Source organism: Cavia porcellus, unplaced genomic scaffold, assembly GCF_034190915.1.
Source record: "Cavia porcellus strain 051 isolate PalLab524CR breed Dunkin Hartley unplaced genomic scaffold, mCavPor4.1 scaffold_9, whole genome shotgun sequence".
Lineage (NCBI taxonomy): Eukaryota > Metazoa > Chordata > Mammalia > Rodentia > Caviidae > Cavia > Cavia porcellus.
Window position 1 is genome coordinate 60,055,369 of NW_026947492.1, and position 18,896 is coordinate 60,074,264.

At 47.3% G+C, this 18,896-nt stretch overlaps 1 protein-coding gene across 6 annotated transcripts in view; it reads left to right on the forward strand.

Annotated features, from left to right (window-relative positions):
• Arrb1 (arrestin beta 1) overlaps positions 1-18,896 on the forward strand; it is an 81,357-nt gene that overhangs the window by 38,739 nt on the left and 23,722 nt on the right. The window contains exons 1-2 of one of the 6 annotated variants that reach the window (XM_013145286.3): positions 4,255-4,405; positions 18,777-18,807. In XM_013145286.3, the coding sequence (XP_013000740.1) occupies positions 4,401-4,405; positions 18,777-18,807 (36 nt within the window). In that variant the 5' untranslated portion in view covers positions 4,255-4,400. Of the gene's footprint in view, positions 1-4,254; positions 4,406-15,621; positions 15,987-18,776; positions 18,808-18,896 lie in introns of those variants that run through there. The other 5 variants (XM_063256489.1, XM_023562211.2, XM_013145284.3 and 2 more) reach the window with 5 other exon arrangements.

The following is an 18,896-nucleotide window of genomic DNA, read 5'->3' on the forward strand; positions in this document are numbered from 1 at the left end:
GTACAAAGCCTGGAAATGGAGATTGGCCGCTCAGTGGTACAGAATCACCTCTCCTTCTGCAAGCAAAGGGCCATCTCAGCCAGGTCCACCTTGCTCCCTTATGCTCTGAAACCTGGCTTGGTTGCACAGGCCTGTAATCCCTGTACTCTGGGAGGCTAAGGCAGAAGGATTAGAATTTCAAGTCTCAGTCCGAATAATTTAGCAACTTGGCAGGACCCTGTCTCAAAATAAAAGATTAAAAAAACAAAGTGGCTGGAGATGTAACTCAGTGTAAAGGCCCTGGGTTCAGTCTCCAATCTCTAGGAGAGAAAGGGAGAGAGAGATAGATTAAGCTAAGAACAGAAGGACGTGAATTGTGCTTCACTCTCACTCCCTTCACTCTCAGGGACGTGAATTGTGAAAGCTCACGCCTGCTGCCCAGGTCCTCTGACTGATAATCAGGACATCAGCAGAGCATGTCTGCCAGTCAAGAGGTTTCCTAATGTACACATCTGAGCCAGTGGAGCCGGGAGTGTTGGAGGAGGTGCTGTCTAGGCCATAAGGAAGTATCTCCCAATCTGCTGCACTCCAGATTCCCCAGGAAGCCCATGTCTGGGTACACCGAGAGCACCACACGACTGTCTGGAACAGTGTGGCATGGAAATAACAGCTCCCCTGCTTCCCGGCTGTGTGAACTTACACATGATTATACTTACATTTTTCCCTGCAGCTGGACTTCAGCCCCCATGAAGGCAGCACCCTCCCCAGCCTTATGCTTCTGGGGCGTCACTCTGGCAGTTGGGAAGGGTCAGCACAGTCCCTTCTCACAGCTGCTCGTGAGGCAGAAGGGAAGGGGTATGAGGAGCAGGTGGCAAGCTTGATGTAGGCTTGGGTGCACTAATTACCAAGTCCAGGGTGAGGTTTGGGGACAGGTCCCGAGATGCCTCGGATGCTCCACCCCTGCTTCCTAGCTCACTGGGGCACAGCACTCTGGGCTGGCCTCACTGTACCCCCTCCAGTGGCAGTCTCTGTGTTCTTGGGAGCGAGGGAGGCACATTTCTTAAACACAGTCTCACTGTGCCCAGCACTCCAGTTTCCCCAGAACTCCTCACACCCATTTGCTCCTGACCCCCTATCCCAGCCTGTGAGCCAGCTAAAGCCGAGAGGGAGAGGGACCTGCCCACGACCCCCTGGAGCGGCTGTTTGCTTGGTGCTGGTTGGTATCGGCACCACTTACCCTGTGCCAGTGTCTCATGTCACCCTCCAGATGGCTGAAATTCAGGGTCACAATGTTACAGGCCTGCCCAACCCACTCGTGCCCTGAGCTCCTATATGATGCACCCTTTCAGTGCCACGCACAGTCCCTGTCCTGCAGGTGGTCTTCCTGGGAGCTCTTTCATCCTGGCTGTCCCTCCAAGGGCCTCTGGCCTCTCAGGTCACCTTCTGAGAGCTCAGTGAGCAGCACAGGCAGGAGGAGGAGCAGGTACTTTGCACCAATGGGCTAGCATTGCTCCTGTGAGTTGTGTAACTGTGGGTTTGTCTCTCCAAGGCTCCCTGGGCACCAGTTTCCTCCCATGTAAATGGGACTAATGCCCATTCCTCCTTGAGCTGGCTTCACTCAAAAGCACTTGTGTATAAGCATGTAAAGTAGCCAGCACATGACAGACTGATGAATGGTAAATCTTCATTGTTAGTTAGAGATTCTTCATTTTCTAAATTCTGGTAAAACTACTCAGTAAAAAGCTTCAAAAGAAGAATAACTATGGTTTAAATACCAGAGAAGCCAGTGCTTTAGATTTGTGATACTACACTTTTGGAGACTGGACTTCATCCTGAATTGTACCACAGTGTATCCCATCATGAATGTACCTGGTTTGAAACATTCTTAGGATAAATTGTATCTTTAACAGGAATGAATTCTGTTGGGCCTGGTGCTGAAGCAAGAGAATCACTGTGAGTTTGAGGCCAGTCTAGACTACATAGTGAATTCAAGATCAACTTGAACTACATAGTGAGACCCTGTCTCAAGGAAGAAAAAAAAATAATTAATGTTTTTTTAAATCCAGGAACATTGCAATAAGATTGATTATTTATTTATTTATTTAGGTTCCGAGGATGGAACTGCCAACCTTGAGTTTGCCAGGCAGGCCCTTATGCCACTGAGCTAAATCCCAGCCCCTAAGGTTTATTTTTTAAAAACTGGTGTAGCGGCTTAGGCTTACCGTGGTGGCTCAGGCCTGTAATCCCAGCATTTGGGAGCCTGAGGCAGGAGGATCACTGTGAGTAAAAGGCCAGCCCCGGCAATGTAGACATCCTGTATGCAAACAACAAAACAAAACAACAAAAAACAAAAGAAAACAATGGCATTGGGGATCAACCTAAGGATCTCATGCATAGTTGACAAGTGCTCTACACTGAACTATACCCCAGTCACGTTTTTATTTTTTTATTTACTAAACAGATGTTTGAGCTTGCTTACATTTTTTATTTCCTGCCCTGTGAACTTGGACGAATTATTTAATTTATCTGAATGTCAGGTTGCAGTAGGAAAAAATAAGTATATCAGGTGGGTATATGGTGAATGGCATAATAAAAGTATCTACTTTATAGGGTTTTTGTGAGTCCTAAGTGGGTTACTGCAGTGTTTAGAATTAAATATTCTAATTGGTGAATAAATATATTCACCAATTAAGTATCAGTAAAGAATAGTATTTATTTACTTATTTATTTATGAGATGGGATATCACTATGTTGCCCAGGTTGGCCTTGAGCTGTAGATCCTCCTGCTTGTGTCTCTCAAGTAGCTGGAATAAACAGACATGTGTCCCCACATCCAGCTCTAATTATAACTGCTGAATAAGATAATATACCCAGATTGTTACAAAGTCAAGGCAAATTGCTTTTTACTGGTTATGCATTCAGTTAGGCCTTGATCTTGAGGCCTGGTTTCAAATGCTGGTTCTGCAGTTCCCTAGCTCTACCCAGTGTCCTGGGCTGCCTGGCCTTGGTTTCCATCTTTTGCTTCTAGCCCCAAGGGCCATGTGAGGCTAAGCTCATAAAAAGTGTCAAAAAAGCACTTTGTGGATCGATGCTAACTAATAGCAGTTCCCTGGAGCTGGCGTGAGTTGGGAAGACGATTGCACAGGAGCTTAGACTAGGCCAGCACCCAGAGAAGGTCAGTGTCGTCCTTGCAACAGGACCCTGTTGTCCCCTCTTGCCCATGCTTCATGCCACTGTAGCCAGAGTCGATGCCAGTGTAATCTGGAGGTGGGGAAGGTGTTAGTGGCCGTGAGGGAAGTGTTTTTCCAATGGACACCCATTCAAGCCACACTTCTGGTCACATCAAGTACAAATAATATGTATGGCCCATCTTGGGCACCCCCTTGTCAGGGCCCCTAGTTCCACTGTAGCCATCTCTTCAGAAGCTGACAGTTCTGATTGGCAGAGGTGGCCTGTGGGCTCTACTCAGTGGCTGCCTTAATTATGGCGGCTTCAGTGAGTTCAATATCAGCTTCAATACATAATGAGATCCTGTCTCAAACAAAACAAAAATAATGAAAATACCAATAGAAATCTACCACAAAAATAAGCTTTGCTTCAATTGTCACACCCAAGTCAGTCTTCACACATGACAGCTGCATGTTCTATACACAAATATTGCTTATACTGGCAGCACATATGTTTTCTTTCCTGTGCTTTCTTGTGCAGTTGACACCTTTTTTGTTTTAGGAAGGCCCCTATTTAATGAGAGACTCATTGTGTTCTCTCATGTGAGAAACCCCATTTAATGGCCTCTGCCCTTAGTACCCTCCTCTTCCTGAGTCGTGGAAAGCCTGAGTCCCATACGCAATAGGCCCAGAATGAGCTGGGCAGTTGGGACTGGGCTGCTGTAGGACTGGAAGGCAGGGAAGATAGGGAACTGTGGAGGGGCCTCTGCATCAAGTGAGGGTAGCCTGGAAAGCTTCAAGGGGGAGGTGGCTTTATGGTACTCTCATGGACAGGAGGTGCTGGCTGTGAGGATAAGGGGCAGAGGCAAGGAGGGAGGAGAAGCTTGAAGGGCTGTTCCATTGAGCCCCTGTGTCCGTGGAGGGGCACTGCTTGAGTGGGCAGGGATCCAGGGAGACCCTCACCTTCAGCCTGTCTGTGCAGAGGCCAAGTGCTGCCAGCCAAGAGACATCCGCCCTCCATGGCCTGAGAAGCCCAGAGGAGGAGAGGAAACAGGACACGTAGCAAGGAACGCCTTTTCCTTTCCTTTGTAACTGACCCCTCACTCGGCCTGTGGAGTGTTCTGTAGGGCTGGCTCGGGTCTGACTGCTGCAGCCTGCAGCCCTCTGCTTTGTATCTTGTGGGGCCACCACGTATCTCTGCTGTGTTCCTGGCTGACCCTGGGATGTCACTGTGTCTCAGGACTCATCTGCAAAATGGGGTAAGACTTCTTTGCTGTCTCACCACGAAGATGTTGTTGTTTACTTCTCTCTGTGGGATTTACACCATTATTCCTTGATCTCTGAGATACGCATTGAATACTTCCTGTGTATGGTCCCTGGGCAGAGACAGACGGAGAGATGATGTGGGCAGGATGTTTGGGATTTGTCTGAACAGTGATGTCCCAAGGTTGGTAGGTGTGGTGTCTGTCACCGAGTGGCTGAAGATAGAGATTTGAGTTTAGCAGTAGCTGGCAGCAGCTGTAGTCTGGAGGGTGGAATCCCCCAGGTAATGCTTGGCTTAGGCACTGTGAAGGAACCAAAGCCAAATCCAGCTCTGGAGCTCATGAGAATCTGATACAGAACAGAGCTGAGGAACCAGTTAGCCAGAACCTCCAGTGGCACTGAAATGGCTCATTGGGGGAGTGTTGAGATCTTTACGTTAGCAGCCAGATGTCAGAGTGTGCGGGCAGACCACAGAGGATAAGAATGGAGCGCTGGAGTGTGTCTGTTGGATCTGCCTTCTTATTTTTCTTTTTATTCAAATTATTCCTTTGCTGGGTAAGGGGCAACATGGGAGCACATGTGTGTTTTTATGGTGTGTGTGTGTGGTGCATGTGTGTTGAGGTTGTAGGTGATAAATGTATGAGGTGTGTGATGCGTATGTGTGGGTGGAATGTTTAATATTTGGGTACAGCATGTGTGGTATGTTTGAGTGTGTGGTGCACATGTGGTGTGACACCTTAAGCATGTAGTGTATGGCAAGTGTCTGTGATGTATGTGTGGTATAGCATGTATGGTGTATGGTGTGTTTTCCTTGTGTTTGTGGGTCTGCAGATGTGGGAGAGTATCTGTTGTTTGTGTGGTTTCTGTGCACATGTGTGGTGGATGTGGTATCTGTGGTAACATGTTTAGGTGTGTGGTGTGTATGATGGGTGGAGTCTAGGTGTGGTCCCCTTCAGATCCTCCTTTCACACTGCATATGGTAGGTTGGTGTCGCTCTGTCTGCCAGGGATGGAGCACAGAAGGATTCCAAGGGCTCGTGGTCTTCTCTTTGCTTCTTTTTGCTGTTGACATCTGGCCTTTCGGGTGGAGGGCTCACAGTATTTGCTGATTTTGGTGCTGTCAGTTCTCCCACCATGATTTCACCTTCCCACCGTGATGCCATGAAAGATGAAGCTGAGAAGAGATGCATCGGAGATGCCATTGTGTAATTTCCCACCACACAGCTGTAGGAGATGCTAATGATCTCAAGAGCATCCCAGGGAAATTCAGTGAGATTCTTAGTGGATGATGAGTTCTGGGTATGCGCTCCCTTGTCTTTAATGCAGTTTATGTAATTGTAAGTATTTCCTGATGTATTGGGATTTTTAAACATTAGCACTAGAAACGCTTGGGCCTGGAGATCCCCTGCATCGCCTGCCTCCACCTCCTGGATGCCAGGAGCATTCCTCCCTCAAGCTGTGACCATCATGTCTCCAGACGTTGTCAGATATCCCCAGGGGTGCAAATTCACTCCCAGCTGAGAACCACTGGTAGCAACTATGAACAAGAAGTAGCTCAAAAATTTCTGAAAATGTGACAGGTGGCTTTTTTGGGGGGGCGGTCGTCTCACTGCGTAGCCAAGGCTGGCCTCAAACTTCTAGGGATCCTGCTGCCTCAGCCTCTCAAGTGTTGAGATTACAGGTGTGCACCACCACACCCAGCTGACAGTTGACTCTTAAGGGCCTAGCCAATTCAGCCTTAACTCTCTACAGATAGCGTATCTGGGTTTTTCTCCCCCAATTCTATCTCAGAACAAGAGCTGCCCCTCAGGCTTTGGACTCCAGTCTGTACAAAGTCCCTGGCTGCAGAGGCCTCCCTCAGCTCCCTGGCTGACCACAGAATGTCTATCACAGGGCAGAGATGGGCCTTCATGCTGGGTCCCTTGTGACACTTTAAGAAATATAACAATGAGAAGGAAATAACATTCCTAAATTAATATCCTATTGTAATGTGTAGTACTGAAGTATGTTATTCTGTATTGCCACATGTTTGTACGTTCGTATTGGAAAAGAAAAGCCCTTCAAATAAAATCTTCCCTCTGGGAAGATAACTGACAACCTTGTGTCTGGGGTGCCCTGTCTCTGGTAGACTCCTGCTGACGCTGCGCATCTGCTATGCACAGCTCATCCTGGTGACCAGGCTGCTGTCACCACTAATTTACTGCCCAGGTCTTGTTTTTCCCCAGCCTCGAGCTCAGGGCTTGGGTGTAGTTGGTTCATTTACTTGTTTATTCAGCATATTTTTAAAGCACCTACTATGTACCATGAAAAATAACCACCAGAGAAGGATGTGATTCCTGCTGTCTGGAGTTTGTCATCCTTCTGGTCCCAGGGTGTCGCCTAAGGAGTGGCGATGTGCAGGCCTCTATATGGCCTCAGCCTCTCAAGTGTTGAGATTACAGATGTGCACCACCACACCCAGCTGACAGTTGACTCTTAAGGGCCTAGCCAATTCAGCCTTAACTCTCTATAGATATCATATCTGGGTTTTTCTCCCCAAATTCTGTCTCAGAACAGTGGGCAGCAGGAGGGAAAGGCCTGATCTGTTCTGGTCCCTGATGTGGCACATTCTGCGACCTGCAGCACCCCCTGCCACTGCACCGTGGAGGGTGAGTTTATTGTGGAGTGTGTGTCCATCCAGGGTACCGGTGGCTTGGCGACACACACAGGGCACCAGGGCCTGCATCTCTTGCATGCAAGTACAATGTCAAGAATTTTGAAAATAAAAGGAAGGACAGAAACTAGAGAGATGGCTGGAAGAAGGGAGGGAGTATTTTGTGCTGAAGCAGCCAAGAGGTCTTCTTGGGTGAAATGGCACAGGGAGTGGCTGGTGGGAGGGACTGCAGTTGGGAACCAATAGGAAGGCTGGGCAGGCCAAGGCCGGGGAAGAGCAGGGCCTGCCTGCTCCGGGAATTTCTGGAATGTGGACATCCAAACTGGAAAGAGAACATCATACACTGGGCTGTCTGTGTGAGACCGGGAAGGAGACAGACAGCAAAACCTTCCTGTCTCCAGTGGGGTCACATAACCATCTCCTGCCACTGCCTGGGGCCTTCTCCCCCAAGGACTTCTGAGCAAGGGCTCGCCTCAGTGGGCAGGCTTGGGGAGAGCACTGGCTGGGGTGTGAGGATGATGACATTTACAGTGCCAAGAACATCAGCTGCCCTTTCAGAGGCTCCTTGTAGGTACCAAGTCTTTCTGTTGTCTCCAGTGGACAGGATGAATGTCACTCCCATTCTCCAGACAAGGGACAGTGAACTGCAGGGAGGATTCAAACCTGGCCAGGTGACACGAGATGCAGGTAGCCTTTTCTCTTCCTACCTCTTGGTCCTTGGGAAGGCTGGACTGCAGTCAGGGTTGGGCTGTGGGCTCTCCAGTGTTCAGCTGCTTCGGGACATTTTTGTTAGCCTCTGATTTTCAGAACTCCATTTTCATAGGTTATCAGAAACTGGGCCAAACTTCTTTAAGAAAATCTCCCTTCTTCCCATGGCCACCTCGTGGCTCCTCTCTTTCCTTAATTTGTACCTGTTGAAAATCTTTGCAGCTGTGAACCATGACCAGAAAATACACATGGGCAACAGGCTTCTATGCCTAGAAGTCTGTGAGCAGTTCAGGTCCTAGGGGCCCAGCCTGGCCAGATCCTACCCACCACCCCTCGCCCCTTAGCTCAGGGGCATCTCTCTGCCCTGGTAGCTGTGCCATGCCCCAGGGAGCCATGGTGGGATTTTAAGTAGGTGTGTGACAGATGCAGGGTATCAGGAGCTGGGGTGCTCATCACAGCCTGACTCAGGCACCCCGGCACATCTCCCTGAGCCTGCCTGTTGGCCCTAGTACAAGACTCCTCTGTCCCTTGGACCTTGATTTTGCCATCTGGGAAATGTAGCAGGTCCATGGTACTGTGACAGAAGCTCACCAGACTTGGGAAATCTGTGAATGAGGGTGACATTTTCTGTCTTCCTGCCTAGGCTGTCCTGAGAAGCAGGTGCTCTGAGGGCAGGAAGCAGGCAGAGCCCCTCTACCCGGTGGTGGTGGGGACTGTGACACTCTGGCAGAGCAGACAGGCCCGAACACAAATAACCCTGCCACCAGGGAGACTGTGATAAGGGCCCTTGGAACCTCTTTGCTGCTGCTGCCACCTGCTCCTCACACCTCCCTGCTTCTGCCCCTGATGGCTGTGCTCACACCCAGGAAAGTGGGTCAGAATGTAGGGCGGCTCCAGCTGAGAGTGAATGCCCCCCTAATGGCTCCTACCTCCCGCTGAGGCCTGGCTGCCATCAGGAGCCAGGTAGGGGGGAGCTGAGGTGTGGAGGACCAGGACTCTATAACCATGGTATCCAAAATACAGTCCTGGCTAACCACTTTCCCTTCCCTCAAGTGCCCATGCCTTCCCATTGCCTTCTGTATGTGGTCCAAATTCCTTAAGTTGGCATCAAGGCCCTTTACAGCCTCCTCTAACATGTTAGGTTGTTTGTCCATCAAGGTGCTCTGTGACCATCTAGGAAGCCAGGGAATGCTCTTTTAACCCAGGCTCCTCCCCTGGGCTCCTTCTAGGCTCTCAGATGTACCCAGCCATACCCAGCTGCTTGCCACTGTCTAAGCACCCAGTGGCCTCAAGTCACCCTGTTTGAGCTTCTCCCTGCCGTCACTTCTTTGGCATCTCTGTGTCTGTGAAGATCCCCCTCATTGCTGTGTGCCCCCTTGAAGTCTTTCTTGATTCCTCAGAAGGAGCCTCCCAGCCCCTGTCTCAGGCAGTATTGTGGTGGTTAAAAGTGTGATCTCTGAATCTCTGGAGCCAAGTTGCCTGAGCGCCAGTATCTAGTTCTGGTCTTTTCTTGCTCTATCACTTTGGATAAGCTACTTCCTCTCCGTGACTCAGTTTTCTCATCTCTGAAATAGGATGATGGTAGCATACTGTATAGTGTTGTTGGAGAAATGAGTCAAACCTTGTGACACACTTAAAACAGAAACTGGCACTTTTTCTCCTAGATGAGTTTTTTATGCGAGCTCCAGACTGAGAGAAGACCTGAAGGTCTTTCATGTTCAGTGCATTCATAAGATTTTTCCTGATCCTCATAGAGGACCAAATTGTTCCCAGTGCTCTGTTGATTCCCTGGTAGTGGATCTGCATTCATGTGTAGTCTTTCCAGGGTGAGATTTCTGCTGCTGAGTAGATGGGTTTTGTCTCAGTGATTTTCCCACAGGTGGTCCATTTATTTCCCTCCTGCATGGGTTTTCTGAACCTGGCTTTGTGACTTTGCTGCAGTTATCTGGAGTCTGTGAGTCTCCAGTCTTTCCTCTGAAACATGGAAAGCCTGGGCAGAATAACACAGTGCCATGTTGGAGTGCTTAAAGGTACAACACCTGGCTTGTGTGGAGGCCTGTGGGTGGTGGCTGACGATCTTGGACGGAGACCCTGACTTGATTATGCCACAATCTTCTGTTAGCAGGGGCCACAAACTGTTCATGTCAGTGCTCCCCAGATCCCGGCTGTGGCAGGGCTGGTAACTGTTTAGGAGGTGAGTGAATGACAAACGGGACAAGTGTTAGGCCCTGGTTAGAATTGAGCAGAAGCCTGTGTGAGGTGTGTGTGCTGTCATGGAGACTCTGGCCCTCTGACGTGTTTTCAGAGCCCAGTGCCTGTTGATCCTGAGAGCCACCTAGAAGTGGCTCTCAGGAAGAGGAGGGTTGCCTGGAGTCCATTCACCCAGAGATGAGGGTCGTCGCCACTGTCTAGCCAAGCTTCATCCATCTTCATGCTTGGCCTCCCTCTTAGGGTATTCATTCAGCAGCATTTAGTTGGTATTTATTTATTTACTGAGCACTTGCTGTGTCCCAGGCACCGAGGTGTACCCCAGGTACTCACCAGCAATAATACAAAGACTTCTGCTCTGCTTTCTTCTGGGTAAGTGAAGCAGAGGAGAAGCTGGCATATCGTGGCACTGCTCTGAGTAGACATGCTGGATGTGGAGTTGGGGGGCACCTAACCCTGGGGAAATCAGGGAGAGCTCTCTGCAGAAAGAGGGAGCTCAGCGAATGTCACAGGTGTGATATCAGAGGCCTCAGTCTGGAAGGCTCTGAGAAATCTCAGAGATGTAGAATCAGAGCCTCTGACATCTACTCATTCCGAAGTTAGGGTTAATTTTTTTGAGTTCATTTAACTATTTGTTTCTAAGATCCCCTTTCTCTAAGAATTGATACATATCTTGTTAGGAAAGCCCCAGAGCACTTGGGAGTAATTTTTGCTCATTGTACCACGTGAAAAGATTAGAAATGTAAAGAAGTAAGTGGGTGGGCAAAGTTGTCTTTAATCTTCATTAATATGTAGGCACATTTCCTTTCATTCATCCTCCTTCCAATTCACCTTTAGTTTTAAAATGGAGCTATAGTGTCTATACCATAATGTTTACATTTTAATGTACAACTCAGTGCTTTTTAGTATCTTTATAGATTATGTAACTATCATCACTATCTAGTTCTAGAACATTCTTATCACCCCTGAAAGGAACATCGGACCTCTTGGCAGTCACTCCCTTTTCCTTCCTAACCCTTCCAGCCCCTGGCAACCGCTAATCTACTTTGTGTCTCTGTGAATCTGCCAAATCTGACATCTCATGGAAGGGAAATTACATGATATGCGACCTTTTGTGTCTGGCTTTGTTAACTTCGCATGGTGTTTTCAAGGTTTGCTTATATTATAAAATGAATCAGTATTTCATCTTATTTCATGGCTGAATAATCATCCATTTTATGTGAATGCTTTATTAAAAATACATTCATCAATTGATGGACACTTAGTTTTTGTTTGGTTTGGCTTGGTTTTGTACTAGCATTGAACCTGAGGCCTTTGCATGGACCTGCATCCCTGGGCTTTTTTGAGACAGGATCTCACTTAAGCATATAAGTTGCCCAGACTGGGCTCCAAGTTGGAATCCTCCTGCCTTAGCCTCCCAGAGTGCTGAGATTATAGGCATGTGCCACACACTCAGCTATTTAGGTTGTATTTATTTATTTATTTATTTATTGGTACTGGGGATCAAACTCATGTCTTGTGCTTGCCAGGGCAGGCACTTACAACACTAAGCTAAACTCCCTGCCCTTGTTTTTTTTTTTTTTTTTTTAATTTTAAAGCTCTTTAGAACTATTTTGAATAATGCTGCAAAGGAACATACGTGCACTGATTTTTGTGTGGGCATGTTTTCAGCTCTGTTGTATACCTAGGAATGGACTTGCTGGGCCACACATTAGCTTTCTGTCTAATGTTTGGAGGAAATGTCAACATTTTTGAGCCGAAATCAACTGTGACTGCACCATTTCACATTCCCACCAGCAATGTAGGAGAGTTTCAGTCTTTCTACACCTTCATGATGAGCATTTGATGTTACCCTTTTTGTTATAGTCATCTTGGGGTATGAAATGTATCACTGTGGTTTTGATTTGCATTTGTGTGCTGATTGATGATACTGAACACTTTTTCATGTGTTCATTTGTCATTTCTTTGGAGAAATGCCAGTTCACATAAATCCACAGGCACTTTTATTGGGTTATTTGTCTGTTTGTTGTTAAGTTATAATAGTTCTTTATATATCCTGGATTCTAGACCTTTATCAGGTACATGCTTTGAAAATATTTTCTCCACTCTATGGGTAGTCTTTTCATTTTCTCAATACTGAGCTTTGTAGACCAACAGTTTTATCCATTCTTTTTTTAGTTGCTTGTGTTGTATCTAAGAAATCATTGCCTAATCCAGGGTCATAAAAAAAATGATAGAGTTCATGAACTTCACTTTATTTAATCCAGGGTCATAAAGATTTACATTTATGTTTTCATCTAATAGTTTTATAGTTGAACATTCACAAAAACTGTACAAATGTAAAATAGCTTTTACCTTTAGGTCTTTGATCCATTTTGAGCTAATTTTTATATGTAGTATAATATAAGTGTATAACTTCATCCTTTTGCACGTTGATATATAGTTGCTGCTTTATCTTTTTTTAGAAGATTTTCTTTAACCATTGACTTGTCTTAACTTCTTTGTCAAATATCAATTTACTATACATATGTAGCTTTATTTATGGACTATTGTTTCTCTTTTATTGATCTATTTGTCTATAGGCTAGTACCATACAATCTTGATTACGGCACCTTTGCAGTAAGGTTTGGAATTGGTAAATGTAAGCCCTCTACATTTGTTCTGTTTTTCAAGATTATTCTGCCTATTTTAGATTCCTTGCATTTTTGTGAATTTTAGGATCACTTCATAAATTCTTGCAAAACAGTTCAGCTGTGATTTTGATAATGATTACACTGAGTTCATAGATCAATTTGATCAATTTAAGGGGTGTTGTGATCTTAACAATATGAAATTCTCTCTCTGTCTGTCTCTCTGTCCCTCTCTCTGTGTCTCTTTCTCTCCGTCCTCCCTCCCTGGGTATCCATTTATTTACTTTTTAGGATACTAAGGATTGATTGAACCCAGGGCCTTGCACATACTGGGCAGTGCTCCATTGCTGAACTACATCCTCTGTCCTTTTACCATTTTTACTTTGAGTCGGAGTCTTGCTACATTGCCCAGGGTGACTCACAAACCTCTTGCTTTACCCTCCTTACTAGCTGGTATTACAGGCATGTATTACTATACTTGACTGGTACTTATTGAGTATAAAGTTGAACTTAGCCAAATGTACTGTTTTGATTACAGGTTTATTCTGCAGAACATCATATCTGTTATGAAAGATGCAATTATAATTTTAGTACTGTGTAATATTGCATTACTTAGCTGTGCCATACAGAATGATAAATTCTGGTTGAGTAATCTGTGCTGGAAGAGTCTTCCAGCACAGATTCTTCCTTCTCTCGAGTCCCTCATGGTGCGGTGGAACCGATGGCTCACTGAAGAGCCACAGAATATTAGTGTCAGGGGGCTGACCAACACACAGCCCATGCTGCAGGTGGGGAACGGAGCTCACTGAGAAGCTGGTGTCTGGTTAATGGACAGTCAACCTGCCTGTCTTCTTGTGGCACCATCCTGATGGAGCACAGTCAGAAAACAGCGTCTAACAGGCTACATGAACATTAATATAATGTTTCATTTAGGCAAATTTTCCAACATTAAATATTTTACAATTTGCATCCTGATATCCATTTTGCACTGTAACTGCACACATATCCACCTGAAACACAAGTTTCACTTACCACTACTTACTATTCTTTTCAGTACTGGAGATTGAACCTAGGGCCTTCACAGTGTGCAACATTTCTTTCTTTTTTTTTTTTTTCTTAATTTTATTTTGAAAGTAGTAAAAATGCAACAGCACAAGATGGAACAAAACCAATCGAGACAATGCAGTGAAATTGGTACAGGATTTCACAGTAAGATATTGGGATAGTAGTAATAGGTACTATGGTATATCTCTTTAATTTCACAATAGTTGTCCAGTCAATTAGGTATAGCAAAATAAAACCAAAAATAGAACATTATAAAACCAATTGAGAATACTGAATAGAGCAAAAGAAACATAACAAAACAAAACAGTGAAAACAACCTTTGCCTTCAAACAGAAAATAGAAGGAAATCCCCCATGTTTGCTATACTGCATATGGTCATCCTCCCAAGAGATGCTGAGACATCTATCCCCAGTAGCTATGAGGTGGAGGTGGGCGAGGTAAGGGTGCTTGATTTTCAGCCCACGTGGCAGTAGGCTCACAGGTAATGGTTCTTCTCCTGGCCCATGCCGCAGGCACTTACCAAGAGGTTGGGTGAATAAGCTGCCTGGAGTCCCACCATGGCCGGATCTTGGGAATTATCAGTGTGCAACATTTCTAGTCCGCCTTCTCTTTAATTTTCTTTTTTGGTTTTTTTTTAAAGACAGGGTCTCCCTTTGTAGTGCTGGCTGGACTTGAACTCACTGTGTAGCCCAGGTTGGCCCCAAACTCACAGTGATCAACCTGCCACTCAGTCTCCCAAATGCTTGGTGGGATTACAGGCATGGGCCACCATACCTGGCAGATAATTATTTTTTCTTTTTATAATTTTGACATAGGGTCTCACTAAGTTGCTAAATTGTCCAAACTGGGCTCAATTTTAAGATCCTCCTGCCTCAGTCTTCCAGAGTGTTAGGATTTCAGGTATGTGCCACCATGCCCTGCCTCTACTATTGTATTAGCAAGGAGAGTTCTCTGCTGAAGTAACAAACTACACAGTGGTTAAACTGCTTTCTTTCTCCTTTATCATGTAGAGAGAGAGGCTTTGGAATTAGGTCAGTGGAGCGTTTCTGTCCAGACCACTGGTGGTTCAGCAGCACAGGAAAGCATGATAGGCAAAAGACTGTTTTACCCAAAAAAAGCCCATGTCCTAATCCTGGAAGCCTGTGAATTGTTATATTATTACCATTGTGGTAATAATGGTTTAGATGGAATTAAGTTTGATAATCAGATGATTATAAAATGGATTATTTTGAATCACTGAGGCAGGCCCAGTGGAATCTCAAGGATCTGTGCAAGAGTGAGGCAAAGGGATCAGAGTGGTGCAATGTGGTAAGAATACGACCTGCTCTTTCTGGCTTTGAAGGTGGCAGAGGAGGCCATGAGATAAGGAATGTGGACAATCTTGAGAAGTTGGAAAGGGCAGGAAACAGATTCACCCCTAGAGCCTCCAGAAAGGAGCAGAGACCTGCCAAAGCCTTGATGTTTGCCTAGAGAGGCCCAATTTGAACTTCTGAACTACAGGACTGAGGTAGCAAACTTACATTGTTTTAAGCCAGTAAGTGTGTAATAATTTGTTAGAGCAGCCATAGAAATCGAATACAAAGGACACAGGGAATCATACACCAGCACTTAATTGCATCCATCTGGAAATGACCCGTGGCACTTCTGTTTCTATTTAATTGGCCAGAGCAGGTCCGGTTGGTCATAAAGACTGCAAGTGTTTGCTACTCCCAAAGGCCCAGCCTTAGAGGCAACCTGAATAGTGAATATAGTAATATTAATCTGTTACATCCTTGCTACCTGGAGAGCGTGTTCTTATTTTCTATTATACTCTATTCTATTTTGTTAAAAACTAAAGCATCTTTTAAATTGATTCTATTATCAGTGAGTTGTGAACCCTGGTTTGGAAAACACTATGCTATAACCCCTCTTCTACTCCTACTTCATGGATCATATGATATAACCTGGGCATAGCTGATTGGCCCAGGGGAGGGACACCTGACTAAAGCTGACCAATCACATTCCTCTCTTGGGAATTTGGAATTGGGCCATTCAGCCAGTTAATAGCGGGAAGCTGAGCTAGAGAGGCAGAGTCAAAATGGGGATGGAGTGTGAGTCACATGCAAGCCAAAAGGATGGAGGACCAGAAAAGCCCTGAGTAAGCAGACAGGGGTAGTCCACAGAGACAATGGAGCAGCCGCACAGACAGCTGTGCAGCTGGGAGAACATGCAGTCCCAGGAGGAGAGGTGGAGAGAGGGAGCAACTGCCTGAGGATCCGATGGCTTCCCTGTTCCTGGCTCCGGCCCTCGAGCGTCCTGCCTGCGCATCCTTCCCGTGAGATTTCTGCCTCCTTAATGTATCCCCTCCTTGTTTGTGTGAACTACGCTGGTTGGCGCCTGTCCCTTTTCTCTGGTGAGCCTTAGTCAGCCTCAGTCCTGCTGGTATTTCTCTTGTGAGAAACCAGCTGCGGCTCCAAGGATGGAGCTGTGGAGGCACAGATGGTGTTGAAAGTGAACGAACCCAGCCTCCCCTACCAGCAGATTGGGGTTGGCCCCCAGGCTTGGAAGTTGATGTGTGATCTTCAGAGTGGACAAGCAGAGCTATCTGTGTGGGGCTGCACATGCAGGGTCTTGGGAAACCGGGAGTGCCCCTTCGGGCTGAAAAGCTGGCAGAATTTCAGGTTAGGCTTGGCTTGGTGAGGGGACAGATGTGGGCTCTGGACAGACCATGAGTTTCCTCTCTGAGTCTCAGTTTCCACATCTTTGAAATGGAATTGTACAGATCAGCAGAGGTGTGGGAAAACACTGGGAGACAGGAGTGGGGCATAATAATCCTGCTCTCAGGGACTGTGGCAGCTGCTGCTGCTGTTTGAGGAAGCATCAAAGTCCCAGCTTCCTGGAGGACGTGGCCCTGGTGCTGCTTAGGTGAGCAGCAGGACATTCCTCACTGCTGGCTGTGCTTCCTGCTACTGCCCCCCTTGTCACGCCCTTGCTCCTGCTCATCTTTTCATTTTTTCCTCTTCCCTTCCCCATCCTGTCCTCACTTCCCCTCTTTCTGTTATTCCGGATGTTGATACAAACACCGGCTTTAGGAGCCTGCCAAGGTGGGTAGAAAGCACCCCTGGCCTCCAATACTCTAATAGAATGTGCCTGGACCCATAACTAGCCCCTTGTTTGTGTATGTTGCTGAGCTAATTACTGCACCTCTCTGAGCCTTAAGTTAATTATCTGTAAAGTACCCATTTCACACTGCTGTTAAGAGAAATAATTAGCCGCTCAGCAGATCCTAGCTCCTTCTTCCTTCCCTTGCTCCCTTCTTGAGTCCTGCTTCTCCGAGCCTGGCTTGGATGCCCTGGGTGCCCCTTGTCCCTCAGCCTCTGGAATAGTTGTCCCTGATTCAATTATTTGAGCTCTCAGGCATTTGTGGCCTCTCCTTTCCCTCAGACCCTGGGCTCCCTAGGGGTGGAGACAATTTATGTCTTCTGGAAGCCACGGGGGTCCTGAGGCTGGGCTGATTCTCAGGTCTCTGCAGCCCAGCCTCATCTTGGGAGCTGCTGGTGCAAACAGCGTGATCTGTTTTTCTCACTTTAGCAGTTATCCCACCCCAGCCAACTGTGGCATTTTCACACTCCCAACAGTGATAAATATTGATGGGGAGAAGTGCCCCTGGGGGGGGGGGGCTGTGCTACGCAGTGCTCAGACCTGTGAGAGGCCTCTGGGGACTCCAAGAATGAGGGCCAGAGGGGTGGTGGGGGTGAGGGCTATGGGGACTGAGCAGCCACCCCACCTTGGACTTCTTGGAGGAGCTGCTGCCTGGACATGGTGGCCTTCACCTGGCTGCAGATAGCCCTCCTGCCCTGGGGCAGGATGTGGGCAGGGCACTCCTTCTCAGCCTCCTGTGCACCTGCTCCATCTTTCCATGTCTGTCCCATTTCTGCTTATGACTGTTTCTCTTTCCCTCTCTGTTATTTATGGCTTTTTCCCTATCTCTTGTTCCATCTTTTATTTTCATGCCTAAGTGTCTATCTTCTCCTTTCCTTCCCTCTCTCTCCTCCAGCACCTCCAGTCTCTCGGTCTCTGTCTTTCACTTTTCTTCTTTCCCTCCCTACAATTCTGAGAAATTCTGGGCTAGCTGATGGTAGATGGGTCTCTCAGGCTGCAGCCACAACTGGGGAGAGGGTGGGAGAAGATGGAAGGCAAGCGTGGACGTACCAGGGGTTAGGACCACACCCCTGCCTGGCTCTGTGTCCATTGCTCTGCGGGGTGACCCTAGGTGCATACCTCCCTCTCCCGTGCCTTGGTTTTCCCAGTCAAATCAGGCGGTAGATTCCTTCACTAGTTCATTTATTCACCTGTTCGGCTGATATTTATTGAGTGCTTGCTCCCTGCCATTCACTAGCACATACTTATTGAGCAGCAGTCATGCCACTGGATGCCTGCAGTGTGTCCAAGGACAAGAGAGAGAAGGGTCCCCGTCCTTGTGGAGTGGGCACACTAATGAACAGACAGGCCCGGCATGGAAAAACAGGCCAATGACAGAGCAGTTTAGACAATGAGGAGTGTGGTGGGCCAAAAGGAGAATCGGGGAGCTGGATTGGGGAAGGGCACAGAAAAAAGCATTGAAAAAGGCAGTGAGGTTGGGCAAGCAGATGTATGAGGGGGGTATCCAAGGAAAGGGGAACTGCCAGAGCAAAGGCCCTGAGGCAGGCCTTTCCCTGGTGGGTCTATGGAAGAGCAAAGGGTTGCAAAGCTGGAGAGGAGCGAGGAGAATCACAAGAGGTGACTCAGGGAGGAAAAGTGGGGTGAGGTCGGATCCCACAGACCTCACGGGCACGTAAGGCTTTTCCTCCACATGAATTGGTGGGCTTAATTTGAGCCCCTCTCTGCTGCCGTGTGATGAATAATCCTTGGGGTCCATTGGATATCGCAGGAGGGCTGGAACAGCCGTAATGGTGGTAGCGGTGGAGATGGTCAGAGCTGATTATGCCGGCCCTGTTCCAGCTCTGCGTTTGCATGGTGTCCGGAAATCACTGCAGGCCCTTGTCCTCCATCTGGGCTCAATGGGCTGCAGGGGCCGCTGGGCAGGCTGTGCTAACACGGGCCTCACCTCTCTTTCTCTCCACAGAGTGTTCAAGAAGGCGAGCCCTAATGGAAAGGTGAGTGTGCCAGGCGGTGCCAGGGGCTCCTCCCTGAGCCCAGCCTGTGGGATGCTCTCCTAGGGGAGCAGAGCAAACTGTCTCTGCAG